This window comes from Eutrema salsugineum, unplaced genomic scaffold, assembly GCF_000478725.1.
Source record: "Eutrema salsugineum unplaced genomic scaffold, Eutsalg1_0 scaffold_13, whole genome shotgun sequence".
In the NCBI taxonomy this organism is placed as follows: domain Eukaryota; kingdom Viridiplantae; phylum Streptophyta; class Magnoliopsida; order Brassicales; family Brassicaceae; genus Eutrema; species Eutrema salsugineum.
The window spans coordinates 4,997,448-5,021,998 of NW_006256885.1; the positions used below are offsets into that span (position 1 = coordinate 4,997,448).

General features: G+C 37.3%; 10 protein-coding genes across 14 annotated transcripts; 3 read left to right on the forward strand and 7 right to left on the reverse strand.

Annotated features, from left to right (window-relative positions):
• Positions 1 to 595: 595 nt before the first annotated feature.
• LOC18025002 lies at positions 596 to 1,920 on the forward strand. Its single transcript, XM_024159274.1, has 2 exons — positions 596 to 1,371; positions 1,522 to 1,920. Exons 1-2 carry the CDS (start codon positions 899 to 901, stop codon positions 1,577 to 1,579), a joined length of 531 nt encoding a protein of 176 aa, XP_024015042.1. The 5' UTR covers positions 596 to 898; the 3' UTR covers positions 1,580 to 1,920.
• A 240-nt stretch (positions 1,921 to 2,160) lies between these two features.
• On the reverse strand, positions 2,161 to 5,830 carry LOC18025003 (chaperonin 60 subunit beta 2, chloroplastic). Its single transcript, XM_006407149.2, has 15 exons — positions 5,694 to 5,830; positions 5,164 to 5,381; positions 4,945 to 5,070; positions 4,724 to 4,861; positions 4,549 to 4,644; positions 4,194 to 4,436; positions 3,883 to 4,117; positions 3,590 to 3,759; positions 3,431 to 3,508; positions 3,267 to 3,338; positions 3,066 to 3,170; positions 2,889 to 2,981; positions 2,709 to 2,801; positions 2,500 to 2,623; positions 2,161 to 2,403 (listed from the first exon to the last, which is right to left on the reverse strand). The coding sequence occupies exons 2-15, from the start codon at positions 5,365 to 5,367 to the stop codon at positions 2,390 to 2,392; spliced, it is 1,791 nt and encodes a 596-aa protein (XP_006407212.1). The 5' UTR covers positions 5,368 to 5,381; positions 5,694 to 5,830; the 3' UTR covers positions 2,161 to 2,389.
• Positions 5,831 to 6,495: 665 nt separating this feature from the next.
• LOC18025004 lies at positions 6,496 to 10,286 on the forward strand. The gene is made up of 9 exons (XM_024159083.1): positions 6,496 to 6,795; positions 7,186 to 7,262; positions 7,354 to 7,498; positions 7,601 to 7,671; positions 7,754 to 8,314; positions 8,411 to 9,010; positions 9,099 to 9,311; positions 9,405 to 9,551; positions 9,640 to 10,286. Exons 1-9 carry the CDS (start codon positions 6,768 to 6,770, stop codon positions 9,799 to 9,801), a joined length of 2,004 nt encoding a protein of 667 aa, XP_024014851.1. The 5' UTR covers positions 6,496 to 6,767; the 3' UTR covers positions 9,802 to 10,286.
• Positions 10,287 to 10,632: 346 nt separating this feature from the next.
• Positions 10,633 to 12,971, forward strand: LOC18025005 (2-oxoisovalerate dehydrogenase subunit beta 2, mitochondrial). Its single transcript, XM_006407152.2, has 12 exons — positions 10,633 to 10,953; positions 11,040 to 11,187; positions 11,278 to 11,337; positions 11,414 to 11,471; positions 11,557 to 11,654; positions 11,748 to 11,837; positions 11,921 to 11,989; positions 12,075 to 12,161; positions 12,241 to 12,336; positions 12,415 to 12,492; positions 12,571 to 12,657; positions 12,746 to 12,971. The coding sequence occupies exons 1-12, from the start codon at positions 10,787 to 10,789 to the stop codon at positions 12,779 to 12,781; spliced, it is 1,074 nt and encodes a 357-aa protein (XP_006407215.1). The 5' UTR covers positions 10,633 to 10,786; the 3' UTR covers positions 12,782 to 12,971.
• Positions 12,972 to 13,133: 162 nt separating this feature from the next.
• LOC18025006 (TATA-box-binding protein 1) lies at positions 13,134 to 14,556 on the reverse strand. Its single transcript, XM_006407153.1, has 8 exons — positions 14,477 to 14,556; positions 14,306 to 14,393; positions 14,017 to 14,088; positions 13,870 to 13,920; positions 13,740 to 13,784; positions 13,551 to 13,643; positions 13,319 to 13,420; positions 13,134 to 13,208 (listed from the first exon to the last, which is right to left on the reverse strand). Exons 1-8 carry the CDS (start codon positions 14,554 to 14,556, stop codon positions 13,134 to 13,136), a joined length of 606 nt encoding a protein of 201 aa, XP_006407216.1.
• Positions 14,557 to 15,609: 1,053 nt separating this feature from the next.
• LOC18025007 (TATA-box-binding protein 1) lies at positions 15,610 to 17,888 on the reverse strand. 5 transcript variants are annotated; one of them, XR_002900753.1, is made up of 10 exons: positions 17,656 to 17,888; positions 17,363 to 17,443; positions 17,189 to 17,276; positions 16,837 to 16,908; positions 16,677 to 16,727; positions 16,488 to 16,532; positions 16,291 to 16,383; positions 16,084 to 16,150; positions 15,885 to 15,963; positions 15,610 to 15,790 (listed from the first exon to the last, which is right to left on the reverse strand). XR_002900753.1 is itself a non-coding variant. In XM_024159152.1 (10 exons), the coding sequence occupies exons 2-9, from the start codon at positions 17,437 to 17,439 to the stop codon at positions 15,935 to 15,937; spliced, it is 522 nt and encodes a 173-aa protein (XP_024014920.1). In that variant the 5' UTR covers positions 17,440 to 17,443; positions 17,656 to 17,888; the 3' UTR covers positions 15,610 to 15,790; positions 15,890 to 15,934. The 5 variants fall into 5 exon arrangements, 3 of the variants coding, with proteins under 3 accessions (XP_024014920.1, XP_024014919.1, XP_006407218.1); XM_024159152.1 differs by having other exon boundaries at positions 15,890 to 15,963; XM_024159151.1 differs by having other exon boundaries at positions 15,890 to 15,963; positions 16,084 to 16,185.
• Positions 17,889 to 18,403: 515 nt separating this feature from the next.
• LOC18025008 (hemK methyltransferase family member 2) lies at positions 18,404 to 19,943 on the reverse strand. The gene is made up of 2 exons (XM_006407156.2): positions 19,790 to 19,943; positions 18,404 to 19,335 (listed from the first exon to the last, which is right to left on the reverse strand). Exon 2 carries the CDS (start codon positions 19,317 to 19,319, stop codon positions 18,591 to 18,593), a length of 729 nt encoding a protein of 242 aa, XP_006407219.1. The 5' UTR covers positions 19,320 to 19,335; positions 19,790 to 19,943; the 3' UTR covers positions 18,404 to 18,590.
• Positions 19,944 to 20,153: 210 nt separating this feature from the next.
• On the reverse strand, positions 20,154 to 21,009 carry LOC112088847. The gene is made up of 2 exons (XM_024159153.1): positions 20,910 to 21,009; positions 20,154 to 20,620 (listed from the first exon to the last, which is right to left on the reverse strand). Exons 1-2 carry the CDS (start codon positions 21,007 to 21,009, stop codon positions 20,568 to 20,570), a joined length of 153 nt encoding a protein of 50 aa, XP_024014921.1. The 3' UTR covers positions 20,154 to 20,567.
• Positions 21,010 to 21,450: 441 nt separating this feature from the next.
• Positions 21,451 to 21,697, reverse strand: LOC112088934. Its single transcript, XM_024159490.1, has 2 exons — positions 21,598 to 21,697; positions 21,451 to 21,506 (listed from the first exon to the last, which is right to left on the reverse strand). Exons 1-2 carry the CDS (start codon positions 21,695 to 21,697, stop codon positions 21,451 to 21,453), a joined length of 156 nt encoding a protein of 51 aa, XP_024015258.1.
• Positions 21,698 to 23,841: 2,144 nt separating this feature from the next.
• LOC18025010 lies at positions 23,842 to 24,175 on the reverse strand. Its single transcript, XM_006407158.1, has 2 exons — positions 24,085 to 24,175; positions 23,842 to 23,975 (listed from the first exon to the last, which is right to left on the reverse strand). Exons 1-2 carry the CDS (start codon positions 24,173 to 24,175, stop codon positions 23,842 to 23,844), a joined length of 225 nt encoding a protein of 74 aa, XP_006407221.1.
• Between the last annotated feature and the right edge of the window lie 376 nt (positions 24,176 to 24,551).

A 24,551-nucleotide genomic window follows, 5' to 3' on the forward strand; every position in this document is an offset into this window, starting at 1 on the left:
TTACTTTTGAGTATATATCCGATATTTTTATAAATCAGAAACTTTTGAGTTATCAACAAAATTCAAAAACTATATATTAAGAGATAACAGAACTTAACCGTTCACCAAAAAAAAAGAAAAGAGATAACAGAACTACAGTATATGCAATGCATATGCTATTTATATTAAATCAGATATATTCACCTAAACAAAAAAAATAGTTATTCGTATTATTCTTAGTAAAGGGGTATTATGAGCAGATAAAATATCTGATAACGTATAAAAAAAGATCTGATATCTGAACTACAAAAGAGAATCCAATACAGAGATTAACCGAAGAAACAGTTAGCGAAGAAACAGTTACCTTACAAGTTAAAAAGACTTCACCTTTTTTTTTTTTGTGAACATCAAAAAGACTTCACCTTTAGAGGCACCGAAAAAGCAAATTCGAGGACTAACTTTATCTTCTTCTGATGTGAGAGCAAGGGTTTAAAATTCTTAAAACTACGCCATCTTTGTCTCTCAAAACAAATCATAAAAGTATGTGCCTTTTTTTTTTTCAATTCCTTTTGCTTTTCCATGGCTGATTGTTATCAATTGGAATCTGTTCTTTTCCAATTAGTATTAGCATTTGCGTGGTCCATGTACTTTTGTCTGTTTCCTCATCTGATCAACGCTTAATTTATGGTCTTTGGATTCTATCGAAGAGGAGATATATATATTGTGGTTATTAACTCTTCCTCGAAAACCTTTTGCTGCTGTTTTGTTTTGGCTTTTCAGAAATCCAGAAATCAAAACTGTTTTCTGCTCTTTTGTCGCTCGAAGATTTTTGGGTTTCTTTTCCGATCTGGGCACATCAATGGGCACAAAAAGTTTGTGACTTTATTAAAAGACAAAAAGAGCTGTGTCGAATTGATTGATGATTGGGCGTTTCACAGACCCAACATATGTTTTGATGAGGGTTTTGCTGTGTAAGATCCAGTGCCCTTCTTTCATCTGTTTCTGTAAGCCTTCTCCTCACATCTACGCAGCAGGTTCGCTGAAATTGGAGAACACGCCTCAAGTGTCTTCTTCCACTACTACTGTTGTTGATGACGATGATGATCATGATCATTATGTTGATGCACATGTAGAAGAAGGTGTTGATCATGTGGATGGTTTGTTGAATGAGGTTAGAGAAGAAGATTGTGCTGTAGAGGGAAAGGAAGAAGATTGTGCAGTAGAGAGAGAACAAGAAGAAGAGGAAGGCCAAAGTCATGGGGAAAGCCTGAAAAGCAGTCTCAAGAAGGTGGTTTCGGATTTAGGAGATGGTGAGAGAAGGGAGAAGAAGAAGGTACAGTGGGTGGATTTGATGGGGAAAGAACTTGCTGAGATCCGTGAATTCGAGTCTAGGTTAGTCTTCTATTGCTTTTGCGTCTTTCAATTTGGTTTCTTTAGTTTATGATGATTGAATCTCTTATCAAACTTTGAAGTTGCAAACTTTCAGTAGTTCTTGAGAATTTGTTGAACTGGCATTTGTCTGATTCCTCATTTAATTTGCAGTGAAGAAGAAGATATCAGATATGATGGCGATAAAAACTGCGTTTGTGTTATTCTGTGATCAGCTCGTCTTAGTTTTACCCGGAGATAAGGCTATGGTGAAAGGTGAAGAAGCTTGCTCGAGATTTAGCTCTCTTCGTCTTGTGGCTTGGGCTGTGGAGTCCATATTCATTGAGGTACATATAGTAGAATCTGCGATTGTGTTCATCAACCAATCTACATTTGCTCGCCTGAGGTTATATGATGATTCTAGGTACAACATGGCAGCATTCTATTACCTTTTTAGGATTGTCAAGAGATTTGCTTTCTGTGACACTTGTTTCTTTGACCAGTTAGTGAATTTCTTTCTCACTCAGATTCTAAAAATTTTAACACTACAAGCATTATATTTTTGAGTTCTCATCTCCATTAGCTTTGCTAGCAAACCAAAAATCGTTTCAAGTTTCCTTGACCATCTAATGTTGACCATGTGTATCCAGTCTTGATTTACTTTTATGGTCTTTACTATCATCCTATATATAGCAATTCTTTCCACTTCGAGAGATACCTTTCATAAAGAGAATAACTATTGATCTGCATTTTCCGGACAAAGCCCTAGACCATCTCCTTTCAAAGGCTGAGCCTTCCTTTTGACCACAATACTGTGAGAAAGATCTAAGCTTCTATTTTTTTTAGTTGACGCTGACAATTTATTCAAAAATGATTCCAAATTTGATATTAAATGAACACATTATTCCCTGGTTCAAAAATCATTACACTTGCACATATATTTTTTTTAGCAAGCTAAAGCAATCCGTATCCCGGTGAGCTACCCTCATTTCGGAATGTTCATCTACCTCTCCTCTTCAAGAGCAAACCCGGCCGGTCTATCTCAGTATCCATATCCTGAAACAAGACAAAGTCAACGAGATTCAGTGATGAAGAAACATAAGTCTTGATGTTATTGTCCAAGATTCCCTGAATCACAATATTTGGACTAACCTGAGTTGTCCATTGGGTTGCCAGCCGGAACTGGCTCTGGCTCCTTGATCTCGACAACCACACAGTCAGACATCAAGAACGTCTTTGCAACCGATGCCGCATGTTCCAAGCAACATCTCACAACCTGAGAAAAATGCAGATATCCAAAAGATCTTTATCATGAAATGGTTCAGCCAAAAGAGAGAGACTTGTGTTCGCCAAAAACTGACCTTTGTTGGGTCGATGATTCCTGCAGCCATCAGATCTTCATACTTTCCGGTTGCAGCATTGTATCCGAATTTCACATTGTCGTTAGCTAACACCTGTCATGAATTAAAGGCGTCTTTTCAAGCAACTTTCTTAGATCAAAGAGATATATTTGACTAGAGGTTTTTCTGTTATGTTGTTACCTTCTCGCTCACAACGCTTCCGTTAACACCGGCATTCTTTGCAATCAATTTCAGAGGGTAACTCAGTGCTCTTTTAACGATTTCTGCTCCAACCTATAGTCAGGGAGTAGTTAGAAACGAAGTCAGACAAAAGCAAAGTGAACAATAACTCCACAGGTCTTTGGTTACGCTGGTTACCTTCTCTTCATCGTTTTCAAGGGTGTCCTTGATGGCATCAACCTTGGCCGCAAGACGAAGTAGAGTGCAACCACCACCAACGACAATACCTTCCGCAACCGCAGCCTGAAACTCAATGAGATTTTATGATTAAAGATTATCTATGAGTACTCCGAATAACAAACTCTTCTGTAACCTAACCAACTGAATTAAGAAAATCACCTTTGTAGCGTTAAGAGCATCTTCAACTCTTAACTTCTTTTCTTTAAGCTCTGTCTCAGTTTGTGCTCCAACCTTTAAAACAAGATGTAAGAGCTCTAGTTAGGATCACTAAACACATTCTTCTGTTGTATAAATAAAAAAGAGCTCATGTGGATACTATTTACCTGAATTACAGCAACTCCACCAGAAAGCTTCGCAATTCTCTCATTCAATTTTTCCTTCTCGTAGTCTTGCTCCGCTTGCTGCACAACCATTCCCTTGTTAGCACAATGAACCTATACAGAAAAAGTTAACTTCTTCTGCATTTTGTCTCACACATATACCTCAATAAGATTCTTAATCTGAACAACACGCTTGTTCACTGCTTCCTGTGTGGACCCATCGCCCACAATGGTCGTCATCTCTTTGGTGAGGACAACCTTAGAGGCGTTACCCAAAACCTCTTTTCCAGCTTTGTCAAGAGAAAGACCAACTTCCTCTCTTATCACAGTTGCTGCGCGCACAAACAGACAAAACACGACAAGATTACAACAGTGAAATGATTCCTAAACAGGAGGGCATATTGATATCTACCCACAGATTACAGATAGGTTCTGTAATAAAAAACATCAGTTACCTCCAGTAAGAATGGCAATATCGTCAAGGTATTGGCTCTTGCGCTCTCCAAATCCAGGAGCTTTGAGAGCTGCGATCTTCAATGTGCCTCGAAGCTTGTTAACAACAAGAGTAGCTAAAGCTTCTTGTTCAATGTCTTCTGCAATAATTAGGATTGGGTATCCGCCTCTAATCGCATCCTCTAGAACACCAACCAGATCCCTTGCATTGGTAACCTTCTTGTCAACAAGAAGCAACTGCACAATGAAAAGCTTCGTTAGGCTATCTGTCATCAAAATACCTTTCCGGTTGCTCAGAACCAAAAATATTTACCTTGCAATTATCGTACTCGACAGACATTTTCTCACTGTCTGTCACAAAGTATGGGGAGATATAACCACGGTCAAATTGCATTCCTTCCACAACGTAAAGGTTGTTCTCAGCGCTTTTTCCCTCCTCAAGGGTCACCACACCCTTCCTGCCCACTTTGCTCATTGCTTCAGCAATCATACTTCCGACTTCAGGGTTGTTACCAGCACTAACAGCCGCCACATCTGCAAGTTCACTGTCTTCAACCTACATTTCCAATAACATAACCTTTAGATATCCTCTTGCTATAGACTTTAGACAGAAATTTTTTTTTTTGGGGGGGAATTTTTGCGACCAAAAAAGAAGATAGGAAACTTACCTCCTTAGACATTAGCTTCAGCTCGTGAACCAAAGCCTTAGCTGTCTTCTCAATGCCTCTAGTGATCAGTACAGGGTTTGCACCCGCAGCCACCACCTGAAAAATACAAACTTAAATTTATTATACTGTTCCTTTGAGTTTACATCAGAGAAAGCTGAAAGAAAAGTATACTAACCTTGACACCCTCAGCAATAAAACCTTGTGCAAGAACAACAGAAGTTGTTGTACCGTCACCAGCCAAGTCATTGGTCTTTGCAGCTGCTTGCCTTACAAGCTTTGCACCAATGTTCTCAACCGGGTCCTCCAACTCGACCTACCGGAAAAAAAACCTTTGAGCTTACAGAAGTCACTTAAACGAAGTGAAACATATTTTTCAAACAGACAATTAATTCATACCTCCCTAGCCACGGTCACACCATCATTAACAATTCTTGGTGATCCATACTTGCTCTCAAGAACAACATTTCTCCCTTTCGGCCCAAGTGTGACACCAACGAGGTCAGCGAGCTTGTTAACACCGGTCTAATAACAACAGAGTAATCAGAAACCCGGAAAAGAAACGAATCGTAATCAATTCCGCAAAGAAAGAAAAAATTCATTAATACACATTCTCACTTGAAGTTTCTTTATCGTAGTCCCATCCTTGTTGAAATGCAACTCCTTGGCTGCACATACTATCGCAGGCCGGGATCTTCTTGGGCACACATTCTGTCTCCTTCCAAAAGAGCTTGAAGAGATAGAGTTCGCAGAAGACAACTTGTGCGCATTGGGAGCAACCAAGGAACCAAGGGACGACGTTGCAGTGAAAGTCGATGCCATAGTCACTTCTCACACTGAAAAATCCAACACTCAGATTATAAACTGTATAATCACCAAACATTTGGCAATTAGCTAATCAGATTTTGCTATAAAAAAACATAAAACACAGATGTCAAAGACGACGCAATTTCAAAAATCCAGAGCTCACTAACAAGTAACAACAAAGAAAACATTTGGAAATACTCAGAGCCAACATTCAACAAATAACCTGTAAATTACTAGTTCCATCATTCATGTGCCAAATACTTGATAATCGAACCAAATATTTGAAGTGATACACACAATTACAATACATGGGAGCTCAACAGATGAAAGAGGACACTCACCGAACACTAGAACGACGGAGAAGGCGGAGGGAGATTTCCGGCGGAGAGTTTATAGGGGATAAGGAGAAAAGGAAGATAGGTTTTATCTGCTTGGTTTCTCTCTGAAGAAATGAAGAATGGCACAGTCACTACTAGTTGCTTCCCAATTTTTTTTTCTTGATATAAAGCAAGGCAAGTGCAGCGATCCCTTTAGCTCTTGAAACTTCGAGCTAATCTTGACCGTCGGATGTATTGTTGTTTTGTTTTGTCATCAGAAGAACACTCTAGAACGTCGGATTCTGGGTCTACCTCCGGGTCACGTTCCGGTTCGGCTTTGTCTGATGCTTTGGGCTGTTAACCAAAAATTGATAAAAGAGGCCCATTTTATAGCCTTGAAAAACTTCAGTATTGGCCCATTAATTTCGACTTAAGGTCAAAAACTAAAAGATGTCTTTACAGTGTCTAGTTTAGAACACTCATATAATATTTTTTTCTGATTATTACAATATTTTGATAAATATAGGGGAGATCTGCTTTTTAGATTTTACCAAATTTTGCTCTGTATTCAATGTATTTTAGGGTTTTTTTTTCGGGCAACAAATATTAGATTTTTTTGCCAGATTTTTATATCTATTAACAAGATTACCAATTTATTTTGAGTGGAAATTTTGTGGTAATTACCAAAGCAGAAGACCGTCGTCGAGTCAATATAACCAAAAGAGGAAATATCTTAAGGTGGAAGAAATAAATGTAAATTAGGAAAAAAAAGATAATAGAAAAGAGAGAAAAAAGGGGTCGTTTCGTGGATCTATTTGAATCACTCGAAGGTACAGAGACAAAACCCTTTTTTTCCTCTTCCCCGAAGAAAAACCCTTCTCTTGGCGGCTGCGGCCAAATTTACCCCTTCTCCTTCTCGTTATTTTTTTTTGTATCTCTTAAACCCTAGATTCGATCTGGGTTTTTCTGATTCTGTTTAGGTTTTCTATCTTCTTCTTTTTCTTCTCTCTATTTCTCTCCTTCATCTCTCTCTCTTTTGGTCGCATCCCCTATCTGTCCGAGAAGGATCTATCAATCTTTGTTGTCGAATCTGATCTCATGGCTACCGTTGCTCCACCTGCTGATCGTATCCTTTGTTTATGTTTCTCGATCTGTGTTTTGTTTTTCTCGATCTCCTCGTTTCTCGCTCGATTTCTGCTGTTTGCGTTATTGGATCTTGGATCGAGTTTCGTTCCCTCAGTGCTTCGATTATCATTGGTCTCTCAGATTTATCTGATATAGCGTAGATTTAGTTTGGGTTCTCTAAATATCACTGTCGCTGTTTAGGTTTTCTTTGCCTCTCGTGGGAGTAACTGATGAAAATCGATTATCATCCTGTGGCGGGCAAAGTAAACGAATGTTTGATTTCACAATTTTATATGCTTGCATTTCACTATTCTAGTGGTTTGTTTATGGTGTAATTCTAAGTTCGCACACATACAGAGGTCTTTGTTTCCTTGACTCAACTTGTTTGTAGAAGCTACAGATATGTTGCAGAAGCTAACTTTGGATTCTCAAGCAAAAGCTTCGGAGATCCCTGAGCCAAACAAGAAGGTATGAAGCAGGATTATTTTGTCTGTGTTGCGACCTTTACACTTCCAGTTTCTTTTAACAATCTGTGCTCTTTTGTATTTTTTTTGTTCAGACTGCTGTTTACCAGTATGGAGGTGTGGATACACATGGTCAAGTTCCTTCATTTGACCGATCTTTGACACCAATTCTTCCTAGTGATGCCGTGGACCCTTCAGTTTGCTATGTTCCTAATGCCTACCAGCCCTATTATTATGGAGGTAACTTCATCCTCAATCCCTCGCCTATCTAGATTCTAGAAACACCAATTCACAAGCTTGTTCACCAATGCTTAACAAGTTTCTCGTTTTATTAACTTTCAGGATATGGGAGTGGTCATGAGTGGAGCGACTACACTGGTTACCCAAATCCTGAGGGTGTTGACATGAACTCTGTAAGTGTGTGATTATTAGGTCCGATCTACCTTTCATTCTATTCACATCTGCCCTGTTTGACAGTTTTGATATTTTAACCAGGGAATATATGGAGAGAATGGATCTCTTATGTATCCTCAGGGTTACGGGTATGCAGCATATCCTTACTCGCCAGCAACAAGCCCTGCTCCACAGGTTGGGGGAGATGGGCAGCTGTATGGTGCTCAGCAGTACCAATATCCTACCTTTTTCCCTAGTGGGCCTTTTGCTTCATCTATTGCTACCCCTACCCAGGGGGATCTCTCTGCAAACAAAGCTGGTGGTGTTAAGACGCTACCTGCGGAAAGCAATAATGTTGCAACTGCTGCTGGTATGGCAAAAGGAAGCAATGGATCAGCTCCAGTGAAACCAAATAATCAGACACTTAACACCTCAAGCAATTTGTATGGAAATGGTGCTCCAGGAGGAGGTTTTGCGGCTGGTTATCAGGATCCTAGATTTAGCTATGATGGGTTTTATGGTCCTGTCTCCTGTTACGACGGCTCTAAGTATTCAGATGTGCAGAGGCCTGTTGCTGGTAATGGAGTTGCATCCTCTTATTCTAAGGCTAACAGTGCGCCTTCATCGAGGAATCAAAACTACCGCACAAATTCTCACTACACCGTATGATATCTTTCTATTGTTCTTTGTATTAATAAGCGCTATTGTCTGTTCTGTTGCCGTAAAAGTTGACCCTCAATCAATGTTTTCTCTATGCAGGGTATGCACCAGCCTTCATCAATGACTGGCTACGGTACAGCTCAGGGATACTACAACAGGTTGTCTCAAAGTAAGTTATATGGTCAGCAGTATGGTAGCATGGGGAGATCTGGTATGGGTTATGGTTCTTCTGGGTATGATTCACGAACAAATGGAAGAGGATGGGTGAGCACGACAGACAACAAATACAGAAGCTGGGGAAGGGGTAACAATTACTTCTATGGAAATGAGAACAACGTAGATGGGTTGAATGAACTTAACAGGGGACCTAGAGCAAAGGGCACGAAGAACCAGAAGGGAAATTCAGAAGAGAGTTTAGAGGCTAAGGAGCAGACTAGTGAATCAAATGTAACCGAGGATGTGGAGACGGATAACACATGCATTGTCCCTGACAGAGAACTGTACAACAAAGAAGATTTCCCAGTGGATTATGCGAATGCTATGTTCTTTATCATCAAGTCTTACAGCGAAGATGATGTGCACAAGAGCATCAAATACAATGTTTGGGCTAGTACACCAAATGGAAACAAGAAGCTTGCTGCAGCTTACCAGGAAGCTCAGCAGAAACCTGGCGGATGTCCTATCTTTCTATTTTTCTCGGTTTGTAAATATTCTTGAACTCAAATGCAGTGCTCTTTATATTTTGTTTGATGTGATTAAGCTATATACTCCAATTTTTGTCTTTCAGGTCAATGCAAGTGGACAATTTGTTGGGCTTGCTGAAATGACAGGACCAGTTGATTTCAACACAAATGTGGAGTACTGGCAGCAAGATAAGTGGACTGGCTCCTTCCCTCTCAAGTGGCATATTGTGAAGGATGTTCCAAACAGTTTGCTGAAACATATTACCCTTGAGAACAATGAGAATAAACCTGTTACCAACAGTAGAGACACACAAGAGGTAACAGACCTGTAAAGCTTTTACATTTCGTTAAGGCATGTTCTCGTTCTTTTTTCTTGTGTTGATGTTTCTATTGTGGGGATCGTGTTTTAGGTCAAGTTGGAGCAAGGTTTGAAGATTGTGAAGATTTTCAAGGAGCATACTAGCAAGACTTGCATTTTGGATGACTTTTCCTTCTACGAGGTTCGGCAAAAGACTATCTTGGAGAAGAAAGCCAAGCAGCAGCAGACACAGAAACAGGCAAGAACAAGAAAACATTTTTATAAATTTTTGTTGTAGTCAGTATATAAAGTGTTTGCTCTAACATATAGATGAATTAAATCAACAGGTAAACGAGGAGAAGACTACAACAGACGAGAAAAAGGAATCCGTTACTGCTGATTCAGCTACCAAGGAATCTCCTCCAGCTGCTCCAAGTACCGGTGATGACAAGGTTGCTGATAATGGGTCTGTTCCTAAACCAGATGGTGTGGTGGCTAATGGTTGCTAAATTAGAAGACGTTTGCTCACGGCTTGAGCATAAAATGCAACAAGAGAGAAGAAGATATGAACAATCCCGTTTACAGTTTCTCTTAACAAGTGCCGTGAGCTTGAAGCATGGAAGGAGCTTTAGTACCTGAGACCGATCCGTTTCTCTGCCCTTAGAAGTTAAAATCCCAGTTATTTTTTTTCAATCGTTTCTTGTTCTCTTTTTCCCCTTCTTTTAATCGCAGTGTCTTTACAATTTTATGTTGTTTTTTTTATTCTATTTCATTTTCTGGTTGTTGCTCCTACCCTGTAAAAATGCGTATAGGACCTACTTTATCGTGGGAAGAATTAGATTAAAGGTGATAAAAGCAGGGTGGGATTTGTTTTTCAATTCTGTTGGATTTTAGGCAGAGAGTTTTTTTTTTTTCGTTTTTTGCTCTTCTCTTTCTTATTTGGTTTCTGACTTGGCTCTGTTTAAGTTCATTAAAATCTGAGATTTGATGGTCTTGGCATCTTTTCGTTTTTCTTGCTTTCGTCACTCTCGAAATTTATCCGATTTATTTCGTATTAAAACGATTAATAATTGTTGATTTGCCCGGGAGAAACACATGTCCACCTGTTTTCCTTGATTTATCGACAGTGATTGTTCATAATTAATGACAAACAAGACGAGAACCTTAATTTAAACAAGTATGTGAGAAGTACCAAACCATATTGTCACAAATCTGCTATTGATATATCATGCTGCATGCCAAATCCACTAAAGTAATTAACTAAAAAAGCTAATCAAATACTTGTCTGATCTGACGTGGCTAGATAGCTTCTCCAACGCTTAATCTCGGGAACTCCGTGATAAACTATACCTGTTTTGTTTCAACCAAAGCATCAATTTTCTTCGGTAGTGGGTGATTTTTGCCAGAAAAAGAGTCCAACTTTTTGAAGTTAACGTGTACTTCTCAGATAAATTAGTTGGTGGGTTTCGTCGAAAGCGTCCAACTTTTGCGTAAATGGCGGCTCTTTTAGGCAGATTCTGCCGGCGATCTTCTTTTCCGGTCTGTGGTCATGGATTTAGAATGTTATCGACGATTGAAAACGTTTCAGAAAACGGGAAATCGATGAACCTTTATTCTGCTATCAATCAAGCACTTCACATCGCCTTAGAAACCGATCCTCGGTGAGATTTTTCTTGTAATTTATCAATTTAAACTATATTTTGTTTCGATACATATGGATTCATTTTTATATGAGTTTGGAGTGAAGGTCTTATGTGTTTGGGGAAGATGTTGGATTTGGTGGTGTGTTCCGTTGCACAACCGGTTTAGCTGATCGGTTTGGGAAATCACGAGTCTTCAACACTCCTCTTTGCGAGCAAGGCATTGTTGGTTTTGGCATTGGTTTAGCAGCAATGGTCACTTCTTCTTCTTATTCTTTTGCTGTTCTATTCATCTCTCAAGGCCTCGTTGTATAATCTTCTTCTGGCGAACTGGTTCTTTTACAGGGAAACAGAGTTATTGCGGAAATCCAATTTGCGGATTATATTTTCCCGGCTTTTGATCAGGTAAATGTAACCAAGTTATGATTTTTTTTTTTTACCACAAGAGAGTTTCTCTTTATGGAGTTTTGTGATCTCGTAGATTGTTAATGAGGCTGCAAAGTTTAGATACCGAAGTGGCAACCAGTTCAACTGTGGAGGTGACCATATCTTCTAGTGTATTTTTGGTTTGAGACATCAATTAATCTTTTTTCTTACTCGTTAGGGATTATCTGCAACTTGTAGGACTTACAATAAGGGCACCGTATGGAGCAGTTGGTCACGGTGGACATTACCACTCGCAGTCTCCTGAAGCTTTCTTCTGCCATGTCCCTGGTATCAAAGTAACATCCTCGTCTTCTTCTTTCACTCATAGCTTCGTTTAGGCCGTTCTCGATCATTTGATATAATAACAATCGACTGGTTTTGGAATTAAGGTTGTGATCCCTCGAAGTCCACGGGAAGCTAAGGGACTATTGTTGTCATCTATCCGTGATCCAAATCCCGTTGTCTTTTTCGAACCAAAGGTATGTTCATCTCTCGCCTACACACAAGATAGAGCTTCTTGAGACTGTCGTCAAGAACCTGAGTCTTTGTCTTTCTTCTTCAGTGGCTGTATCGTCAAGCGGTAGAGGATGTCCCTGAGGATGACTATATGATACCTCTATCAGAGGCAGAGGTATATGTGTTCCTTCTCTAATGTCACTTCTTAGGAGATGAGGAATCTCACATTCGAAGACTAACGAAAGAGAAGTTTTGTTCAGGTTATAAGAGAAGGTAGTGACATAACACTTGTTGGATGGGGAGCACAACTCACTATAATGGAACAAGCCTGTCTTGACGCTGAAAACGTTAGTTTTTTAAAATTATTTTCCGCTTAACGTAGTATCTTAGGGGAATCAGATGATTGAAGCACAAAAGTTTTTGCAGGAAGGAATATCATGTGAATTGATAGATCTCAAGACTCTGATCCCTTGGGATAAAGAAATTGTTGAGACCTCAGTGAGAAAGACCGGCCGACTTCTAGTAAGTTAAGCTTCTCGGAATGAGCAGCAATGTCCTAATTCACAGAGAACTAATGTGTTCCCTTTGCTTCTGTTACAGATTAGCCATGAAGCTCCTGTTACAGGAGGGTTTGGGGCCGAGATCTCTGCAACTATTGTTGAACGTTGCTTCTTGAGGGTAAAAACAACATAACCTTCTTTTTTTGTTTCAAGTATACTCTGCAACGTTATCTTTAACTGCCTTAGTGTTTTGCAGTTAGAAGCACCTGTGAGCAGAGTATGTGGTCTGGACACTCCTTTTCCTCTAGTGTTCGAACCTTTCTACATGCCAACCAAAAACAAGGCAAGTTTCGTTTCTGGTTTCTTTACCATGACTCTTAATCATTTCTGTTTCTAATGCTTCCATAGTTAACATTTCACATTTGATGCAGATATTGGACGCAATCAAATCAACTGTGAACTATTAACTTCATCTTTTCGCCAATATGTTTGATTAGTACACTTATGAATATGAGCCTGAATATGATGGATATTGGTGGTCTTTGGAATCTCTATGATATTTATGTATTTATAGAATGATCTAATAGAATCTTAAACCGGAACAAAAAGGTAAGAGTCTGGCTACTTTGAAAGCCTTTGATCAAGGAGAAAATTCTCAGCAGCAAATCCAAGAGGCTAAAGACGGCACAACTATTTTTGCAAGGATCAAACGTCCGACCCTGTTAAAGATAAAACAATAACAATTAGGTTCGTGCAAGTAAATACATTGAAACATCAACCATTACTTAGAGAAATGAGAAAGTTGAAAGGTGTGTGTTACTAACGCTGAATCTTCTTGAACTCTGTGAGGACCGGGTATATATTTTCAAAGGCTTTGTAAGTCTCCGCCCTCATCTGATAGTGAGTGACCTCAGGATTTTTATCAGATGACAGAAGAGCTAGAGAGTGCCATAGCATATGCATTTTTCACAAAACCTAAAGAGAGAGAGTGAGATATATATTACCTTTGCTCCAGTGATAACAATCTTGCCAGACACAAAAATTAGTAGCACAATCTTAGGTACTTTCATCCTGTAAATCAGCCCTGGAAATATCTCAGGCTCGAACTGTCAACAACATCAAAATATATGAGAAAGAGAGGTAATGCACATCGGCACATATTTGTCGTTTAACTACTTAGTGTCTGCTTGAAGTTTGGACAAATAAAGGTTGCAAGTGTTTAATTAGATCACTTACACTTGAGAAAGCACCATGAGATAATGCAAGACCTTCAAGTCTTATAGGGAACTTGACGTCACAGGAACCTACGATATTCTGAATCGTGAAATCCTGCAGGAAAATATGTTAATAATAATAAGTAGTACAAACGGAACTAAGAAACAAAATAATGTCAGATTGGGATAAAGAGGTTGATAGAAAAAGTACCTTGAACTTTGCAGCAAATCCTAGCTTCTGAACAATCCGAGCATACTGAACAATTAAACATCTCCTATCTATAAGCATATATATCATAATTGCCATTACATATGGCTTAAGTAAAGAAGATGAAATTTACCTTTCTTGCAGCAATCTTCGAAGAGTCTTCACTCTTAGCTCCAGTACAGACCTAATATTGGAGGTTGAATTCAGAAGAGAACTCAAAACAAAATAAACAGTTTTAGAATTCTGAAAAAGAATACGGTCAACCAAAGATATAGCATACCATTCTTCCAGTGGCAAAAATTAATGCTGTCGTCTTTGGTTCTCTTATTCTCATGACCACAGCAGCAAATCGCTGGAAACATGAAACACACCATGATCAGATTCTTAAAAAAGATCGAAAAACTTGGCTATGGCCAGTACTAGTTTTGCAAAAGACCAGGTAATATCTCATAAATTCTAATTTAATCAGTAGATAGACCACCACGTCTTCATATCTTTTTCATTCATGACTTGTAAATTGTAATCTCAGGTTGTTAAAAAAAAAAACATAAGAGTAATTAATGCAAAACCTTGGGATTATATTCAGCATTCCGAGCATGCAGAGCTATGGCTTTAAGATCTAGGTCGCAGTCCAAGTTCACCGTTGAGACAATGTTTCTGAAACAAGAAAAAAACATCAAAGAATCAAACACTGAATCTTTAAGGAGACGACAAAAAGACAGAGACATAAGATAACTCACTGAAGAGTGGGAACAATCCCCGAAGGATGCTCAAAAAGGTCCACTGGATTACTCCCTTCCAATACTTCATCAGTCGCCATTGGCCTAAAAATATAGAAAAAAACAAAATCCACACATCAACTCAACATAATTAATATACACTCGAGACGGTCCAAGCTCCACAAGAAAATATGGCTTAGTCTTATAGTTCATTGATCCTATATCATTAATCAGATTGTCTCATTAAAGGGGGTTTCCAAAATTTAGTTTCATCTTCGAAATAATGAAACTCATAAGGTTATATACAATTATGTCCAACCGATTAAACCCTTCCAAGGAAATAAGGTCAGACCTTTCGATAGCGATCAAGTTTAGAAAAGTTGAAGCTTTTATACAAAGAAGATTCTGCGAAAATTGGAGAGGGAAAGAGTTTTGTAAATCGGTGCTTATATAAAGGAAGGCAACCGACTTTGCGTGGCAAAAGCTTTTGGAGTTTTATACCTATATATACGTATGCCTAAGCTACCCTTGACCGCCTTTGTAAGAATAAGGGTATTTTCGTAGAATCCTATTGAGAAGGCTACGATGACCCTTCTCGTTGATTTTTTTATACGAAAGTCCACTCTTATTCAGCCACATCAGCATTCGTGTGTATACTAGAGATTGTGCCTTGCGCAGATTTACTATTGACCTTGGTTATTTTTTTTTTTTCGTCGTCCAATCGATTATAGTCGATAAGCCCATTAAAGCCCATTAAAGCCCATTAAACAAGCAAAGTACAAAAAATTTGAACCCATACTTATTACAATTTGAAGCCCAAATATCAATTTCAAATAAACTCAAAAACAAGAGATAATGATCGACAAAAGAAAAACAGGTTAAATGTCAATTCTCGGAGAGAAGATGCTGATGATTCATCACCGGAGAATTGAATATCCGAAGAGTATTAAACCATCAGGTTAACTCCAATCGAATCTGCATCCACCTCAAATCACTGCTCCTTTGCTGTTTATTTCATCCTCCAATTAGATTCGTAAAGTAATGGCCAGAACTTTAAATTCTCCGATCAAATTTTACCGCCGATCATCTTTGACTCTTTGACTCTAGACTTGTAACCCATCGCAATGTATGGCTTCTATGAGAAATATATTGACTAAAGTTGGGAGTTTGTAATTTTTAACATATCTTTGAGAAAAAAACTACATAAGAATTGTCTACATTTGTGTATTTACAAAGTCGTATTACAATCTTAAAACTGAACATAAAAGTAGATATCAACCTTTGTTAAAGGACAAAATTCTCAGCAAGCTTATCAACCTCGAGGGGCTAAAGACCCTGTCCAAGATAAAAATAAATAAATAACAAATTAGATTCAAGCAAGTAGATATGAAAACATCAACCATTACTGAAAAAGATGAAGGTGTGTTACCATACTATTGCTGGATCTTCCTGAACTCAGTGAGGACCGGGTATATATTCTCAAAGGCTTTGTAGGTCTCCTCTCTCATCTGATAGTGAGTGATTCTCAGGTTTTTTATCAGATGGCAGAAGAGCTAGAGAGAGACATAGCATATGCATTTCTCGGGAGATTATCACACAAACCTAAAGAGAAGAAAGTGAGATTATACCTTTGCTCCAGTGATGACTATCTTCCCAGACACAAAAATTAGTAGCACAATCTTGGGTACTTTCATCCTGTAGATCAGCCCCGGAAACAGCTCAGGCTCATACTGGCACATCAATTGGAGAGAGAGATAACACAATCAGCTCAGCATTTTTCTCTCCAAAATTTCGGCTCTAACTACTTGAAGGTTGCAAATGTTCAGATCACTTACACTGGAGAAAGCAGCATGAGAGTATGCAAGACCTTCAAGTCTTATAGGGAACTTGACATCACAAGAACCTACGATATTTTGAATCTTGAAATCCTGCAGGATGTAACAATGATATATTTTGTACAATACAAACAGAACAAAGAAAAAATATCATGTCAAGTTGGGATAAGAGGTAGGAAGCAAAGCCGAAAAGTTACCTTAAATTTTGCCGGAAATCCTAGCTTCTGGACAATCCTAGCATACTAAACAATAAAACATCTCCTATTAGCATAACACAATGCAGAGCAAATAGCATATTGTCATTATGGCTTAAGTAAAGAAAAAAGCCAGATTCCTTTAAATATTTATAAGCAACTTAACAAAAGACGTTAGATACCAAAAACTACCTTTCTTGCGGCCATCTTTGAAAAGTGTTCACTCTTGGCTCCAGTACAAACCTAATTTGGGATTAGACGCCAAATTGAGAAGAGAGCACGACGCAAAATCTTAATGAAATTTGAATTTAAGAACTATGAAAAGTACGGCCAATCAAGATATATAACTTACCATTTTACCAGAGGCAAAAATTAATGCTGTTGTCTTTGGTTCTCTAATTCGCATGATCACCGCAGCAAAACGCTTAAAACATGAAACACAAAAGCTCTTTAAAATAAGTTAACTTGGCTATGGCTAATTAGTTTTGCAAAAAAAAAAAAAAAATAGATAATATCTTAATTCTAGTTCTAATTTATCAGTACACCACCACTTCTTAATATCTTTTCCTCACTAGTAATCCAATCCAGGCCTCAGGTAACAATAAGGTCGACACTTGAGAGTACTCATTTCAAGTTAACAGATCAATTCCAAACAATTATTGTTTTCTCGATTACTAAAACAAGAATGTCACAATAATGCAAACCTTGGGATTATATTCAGCATTCCTAGCCTGCAAAGCTATGGCTTTGAGATCTAGTTTAGTGTCCAAGTTCACCGTGGAGACGATGTTTCTGAAACAAAAAAAACATCCACGATGAAGTTATCCACAGGGATTAAACACTAAATCATAAGAGACTCACTAAACAAAAAAACTCACTGAAGAGTAGGAACAATCCCCGAAGGATGCTCGGCAAGGTCCACTGGATTACTCCCTTCCAATCCTTGATCAGTCATTCTCCTAAACATTAAACAAAACCAAACCCATACATCAACTCTTGTATATCATCGCATTTGATTATGCAAGAACCGGTATAAAAGCCGATTTGGATTCATCTAAGCTATGAAACTCATACGATCCAAACGAATTGAATAGCCCATCATAAGGGTAATGAAAAGTTACAATCATCTCCGACCGATTAAACCCATGGAAGGAAGGAAAAAAGTTTAGACCTTTTTGATAGCAATTCCGACACGGATCTAGGGTTGCGTTGTCGGAAACGATTAGGCGAGATTCCCGGTCGAAATTCGGCGGAAGAAGACGAAAAATTGAGGCTTTTATACAAAGATCTGAGAATTTTAGAGGGAAAGAAATTTGTAAATCAGTGCTTATAAAGGGAGAGTGATTTCGTTCTCTCTCGCTTCTCTCTTATGAAAGAGGTTTTTTAGATCTGTGAGAGGCTATCGATTTGCGTTTTGGAATTGGTTAGCTTAAGGACATTTATAAGGTATATATAGATGCCTAAACTACCCTTTACCGTCTTTGTAAGACCGAGGGTTGTTCGGGCAATTCAAGTGAGAAGTCTATAATGACGGTACTCGCTGGATTTTTACGTGAAAATCCAATATTATTCAGCCACGTAAGTTCTCGATAATAGGCATGAACATTTGGTTTATTTCGGTTTAGATTTTTGGAGAATTGGGTTTTGAAAAATAGATTCCAAATAGATTTGTATCTTATACTTTAATTCGGGACCAGTTGGGGTTTAGATAGAAAAAATACAATAAAATAAACTTAATTAATCTCAGTTATTATTTCTATTTATTTTAAACATTAATGACCTATAAATGCCATGTTAATTTTGCTGAAATTCACAAAATCGGGTTTGGTTCCGAGTTGAGTTTGATGAGGATAATTCAATTATACAGTGCTTTTCTTACTAATCAGTTGCATAATGAAACTCGGATTAGTAAATTTGGGTTCAACTCTAATCAAAAATAATATACAGGCGAGCTTTACTAAATCAAATCATAGGTATGACTAGACCAACACATAACCGGATTTTCATAAAAATTAAACACAAGAATATTCACGGTTAAGACTTAACGCAGTGTTTACAACATGGTAAACAAAGAATGCATCTGAGCTCAAGCCATGTTTCCAGTTATCATCGCCGTTGATTCTCCATAAACGATGAAAACGACCGTGAAAACTGCGACATAAAGACCTCCTTGTCCAGACTCTCCTCATCTTTGTCTCTCCAGAACTTGAGAATAAGAAGATTCTCCTCGTCTGTCGATCTCTGAACCACGATTCTAAACGCATAACCTTTCTTTCTCATCATCAGACAGATCTCAGCAGGGAGATTTGAAGTCAATGTCACCAAGTAGAACCAACCTTTCTCTGAAAGCAAATGATCAACTACAGGCAAGATCTTGTCGATGACGGTCCGGCCATTTTCTCCTCCGGCCCAAGCAGAGGCAATACCTTCCATACCAACTTCGTATTCAGGTGTTGGAACATAAGGCGGATTCACAACCATCACATCTACTGAGCCAGCAAGCCTATTCTCTAAACAAGAAGCTATATCCGTGCAGATAACATCAGCTTCGACTCCATGTGCTTCTAGAGTTTCATTCGTCACTCTTGCAGCTATCGGGTTTGTGTCGGTTGCTAGATAATGAACACCTGGAACTTCGTTTTTGAGGAGAAGGATAAGTGATGTTATGACATACCCGCTTCCACATCCGATTTCCATACAAATCTTGGGGTTATGTTCTATCAGGTTGGTTCGATCAGTGAGTAATGCATCAACTAGAGCAAATGAATCATCACATGGTTCGTAGACCTCACGATGCGAACTTACGAGCCGGATTTCAGCTATTCTTGATGGCATCTCGTAAAATGACAGGCTACAAGAAGAAACCACCACAGAAGTTAGAAGCTTTTTTAACTCTGAGAATGTGTGTTCCATATTCTCAGAAAAATGAACAAGCTTTACACAGTTTCTCTGAAAATGGAAGAAGAATCAAACGAAACCATAAAGGAATTGATTTGACGATCCATGATGGTTCCGCTCGGGAAAATCTGGATAATTTCAAATGGGTTTTTGATCTCCTAATCAATATCTTCCTAGGGCAGAATTTACGATAAGCAAAATCATTCTTCCAAAACTAGCTAGGACTGGATTATGAATTCTCTGAAACTCACCGATTCTCTGATCAAATTCCTAATCATCAAATTAACTTAAGAAATGAACACAATCTGAGATTAGCTATGGGCTGTTCTTCTTACGCAAAAAGAATCTGCGAAGTTCTAGTAAGACATGAAATCCGATACATCGAGAATAAGACGAGAGTTACTCACTGAAGAGAGTAAGGATTATCCCGAATGTGTTGGAGAAATCGAGCTTTTCGTGAATCCTCGTTTTGGGTGTTCTTCGAGATCTAGAGTTTATTCAACTCGAGAAGAGGAGTAGAGAAACATCTCAGACGATAAATTACACGAACAATGAGGCGACGGCGACGGCCGAGAAATTAAGAGTCTGACAGGAGGAAGAAAACTAGAAGTTGAAAAACATACCTTTAAGTTTCAATAATTACACTTTATCCCCAAAACTAACATAACAGTATAATTTGAACCTTCCAATACGTCTATTGAATAACGCGAGCCGTATGATTTACACTTTTGATGGGATCTTTTTTTTTCTTTGATACAAGTCTTCTTCATTATCTTGTTACGCACATCAAAAGTTCAAAACTAATCATATATATCATTTTACTCGCACATATTTTTTATTTACACATGAATCAAATTATTACGACTTGCTAATTTTCCGGCTTTTGGAAAATGGAATGATGGTGTAATTGTAAGATGCCATTAAGAAATTAGAACGTACGTGAGACTCTTTTTTTCTTTTTGCTCCTTTCTCTTTCTTTTTTCCTTTCTATTGGTATAAACAGAATACAAAGTGTAACTGTTTTGCCAATTTATTTTTCCTCCTCCGTTGTTGTTTATTATCTGTTTTTAAAACTATATATAAAACAAATTTTTTTTAAATCGGTCCATATATCTAACCAACCACGATTCATAAACAGCAGCTCTGAATGTGCATAAATTTCATGCAGCCTTCGCCTTGGCCTTGCTAGCAACATTGACGCGCAGGTCTTGACTTACTAGGTCGTGCTTCTATAACCACTGTTAAAGGATTGATGTTAGTCATATGAAAGAATAAATATGGTGCCAAATCTTAACATTTAGACCAAAAAAAAGAAATATATATGGTGCCAAGATAGGGTCTAGTTGCGTATATGCCAAAGGTTTTTTTTTTTTTTTAAATGACCCTTCCAATTTTGTTAAAAGGCTCTAATATTAATGTTTGTTTTGGGGCTGAATATTATGTTGAAACGGGTCTCTAAGGAGTAATTTGGATGATACACCTATTTTTAGTAAAAAATTTCGGATGATACATATCGAAACTACTTACAAAGTTTACGGATTTGGTATGGCTGAGTTGAAGCTGCATAAGATGCAATCACCAAAGAGAGAACCAAAAGTAAAGCAAACAACCACAACTTCCCATTCATTTTCTTCTATCTTTGTTTGTAGTTGAAAAAGTTCTACGTATGTATATGTGTATTTATATACCAATTCAGAGTCAAAACATGAGGCTTAGAATGAGACAGCGTGTAGAAATTGAAACCAATATAGTCTAACCTGAAGAAGAGTCTTCGACGTAGACAAACATGTTAATCATTTACAACTTGTGAACATACTCATGTAAGATCCCATAACTTCACAAACTTTCCAACAGAGAAGTAATCTTCTTATTAATAGGTATAGAGTACGTAACTTTTTGGTTGCCCAAAAAACAAAAAAAAACTTCAGAAACCTTCTTTGTTGATAACTTCTGTCAAGATTTTTTTATACACACATTTTTCCTAGGTTTCCCATTTTTTCTTAAGCGAGAACAAATAATAAGCGACGGTTTACGACGAGATGTTCCTTTGTTCGTCGCCTTGTGCTTTCTAGCAACATTGGTCCGCTGGTGGTGATGTACTACGCCGTGCTCCTATAACTCCGACTAAATAAACTTAAATTAGACGTTAATAAGTCATATAAAGAGGAAAATATATATAGAACAAACATATAATGATCCAGTATGTATTACTCACTGAGCTTGCGGAGTTCGTATGGCTGAGCTGAAACCCCATAAGAGGAAATCACCAAAGAGAGAACCAAAAGTAAAGCAATCAACCACAATTTCCCCTTCATTCAATCTATTTTTGTGTTGATAGTCGATTTTTTTTCTGTGTACGTCATAATTAAGATTTGCGTTATATGCATGTGTTTGTATTTATATGAATCAAACATGTGATTAAGTTTAATCATATATCAATAACTAATTAGATGGAGCTTTCGAATGACTTCATTCATTTTTAAATTTTAAATCGTTGATGATTCAAAGTCTATCCCTGTAATAGTTTCTTTTGATTCATAGATTATCTTGTAAAAGAAGTTATAGAGAATGCTGATTAAAAAAAGTTATGAAGAATAATAAAATATGTAGCTTTTCTTATGACGAATTTCAAATAGCGCGTGAAACGCGACTTGGTAAAAAACATAAAATATAGACATAAACTATAGGTCTGATTTGTTGTGATTGGAAGAAATTTACTGTTCAGATAATCGAGCTCATTCACACACACGTTTAGGATTTTATGTTTTGAATTCATACTACGTAGTTTTTGAGAAGAAAATCTAACGCAACGGTGAAAAATGCAAATATATCTTCCAAAAACATTATAGATTATCCCGGTACGGAAATAAAAACCTTATGAAGTGGTGACGTTTTAGTTCAATGGATCTTTTGTTTTTTTATATATATATATATATATATATTATCGTGCCCCGATGGATTTATAATTGTATACTTAGTGGCAAATACAAAACTACAGCTTTTGAAACATTTGTCTAATCGCCACTGCCTTTAATCGAAGTCTTTTTCTAAGACATTTTAGAATAATTACTCATTTTTTTGTGGGTTACTTCTCTTGTTTTTTTTTTTTTTTTCTGGGTACTATTGAGAAGAAAATATAAACACAACATATATGATGTCATTAGGATTCATAAACCACAGTACAAAATAACCAAAATAATAACATATGCAAATTATAGATATATGTATATATTGTACATAGTCACCTTAAAAAGCTAATCGCCATTTCCCGTGGAGGACGGATTTTAACAAGGTCTACCTTTGCGTGTGGTGTGCGGATTGGTACTCCCTTGGCCCGCAGATGGCGACTTACTACACGGTGTTTCAATAGCTTCTTCTATACAAGACAAATTAAAAGTAGATTACTTGATAAAAATAGCAGGCAGCAGCCATGTAACAATGGCAAATAGATATTTTCTAGTTTATTTGTATGATATCCAACTATTAAATACTCTAATAAATTCATAGTGTTTAACAATAAAATGTCATATATCTAAACTGGGTTTTAATGACATATATACATGTATTTAGATATGTGGAATCAATCGGATGATAAATATGATCAATACTACTCACTGAGTTTGCGGAACTCATATGGCTGAAGTGAAATTGCATCGGATGAAAACACTAACAAGAGAAGCAAAAGAGAAGCAATCAACCACAACTTTCCCTTCATTGTTTCTTCGATTTTTGCGTATTCCTTTGTTTGGGCATGTTAGAAAGTTTTATGTATAAGATATAAGAATTAAGATGTATGTGTATTTATAGCAATCAGGACGTGTGACCAAGTTTCATTGTAATTTGTATACTAAATAATAGATGAATTTTTCGAATGATAGCATCGTCGACAGTCGTTCCTTTTTTTTTTTTTGGTCGACAGAGTCTTTCCTTTTTTTTTGTCGACAATCGACAGAGTCTTTCCTAAAAGTAGTTTTCTCATATGAATCTTGTAATTTTTTTTTTCAATAAATTATTTCATCGTCAACTAACGAGAGGAAAATATACAACTGGCATAATCAGACTTCATCCTTGAACACATTGTTACCAGGTGTCACGAGCATGAACATCGTTATCTAGAGATGTGTTTTCACGTCCAATTACACAGAAGACAAGGTCAAGCTTACATAAATAAATTTAGATTTGCTGACAACTTGGTTCGTTGACAATTTCTTCTTCCTTTTTTTTTTTTTTTCTTCGCTTTTGTATTTTGTATATGCAGAGTCCAGGACAACACCCACACACAAAGAAAATTTTTTTTTAGGGATCTGAGGAAAGAGTGAAACATATAGGAGCCGTACGTCGGTCCATGTCTAAATTAATTATCTTATGATTCTTTTTTCACTTTGCTTAAACTATAATCAGAAGGAAAAAGGCATATTTGAGATTATATGATGTAGCCGCAAATCGTATAGCCATCGCCTTAGACTGCGTTTGGGCCTGGGGCTTCTGGCGACTCACTCCCACCCCATTGGCTATCGGGCGGCGACTTACTACGACGTGCTCTGATCTTCATTATCTTTCGAATGTGAATCGTTTCTGCTATTTTCTCTTCTTCTATAAAGTTTTAAGAATCAAAAGATATCATTCTTAGTTTTTTTTTCCGTTAGTGGTAACCTAATATATATAGGAAAGATATAAATAATTCAAATAATACTGTACTTACCGGATTTGTATGATTGAGCTAAAACGACGTATGACGAAAGCACCAAAGAGAGAACCAAAATCAAAGCAAACAAACAGAACTTGCCGTTCATTTTTTCTTATTTTCTGGTGGTAAGTTTCTGTAGTGTGTGTCCCATGTGCATAGATGCTAGATCGATATATATCAGTCAAATAATATTGACTTAGTTTTATCGTAAGATATATTAAACAATGGTTTCACGCAAAGACTTCTAAATAATCATATATACATATACTGATATACATATATAGCGGATATAATCATAAAAGTCAAGATCTGTGCAAGTTTCTGGGAAGATTAAACTCTATATAAACGCTCTATATCTTTTGGCTCAAACGAAATAAACTTTAAAAAAAACTCTTTCTAACATTTTTAAGTTCACTGAGTTTTTTTCAAATTGATGAATTTTATCTTGATAAAGATAGTTTTATTCTCGCTATTTTTAAAAT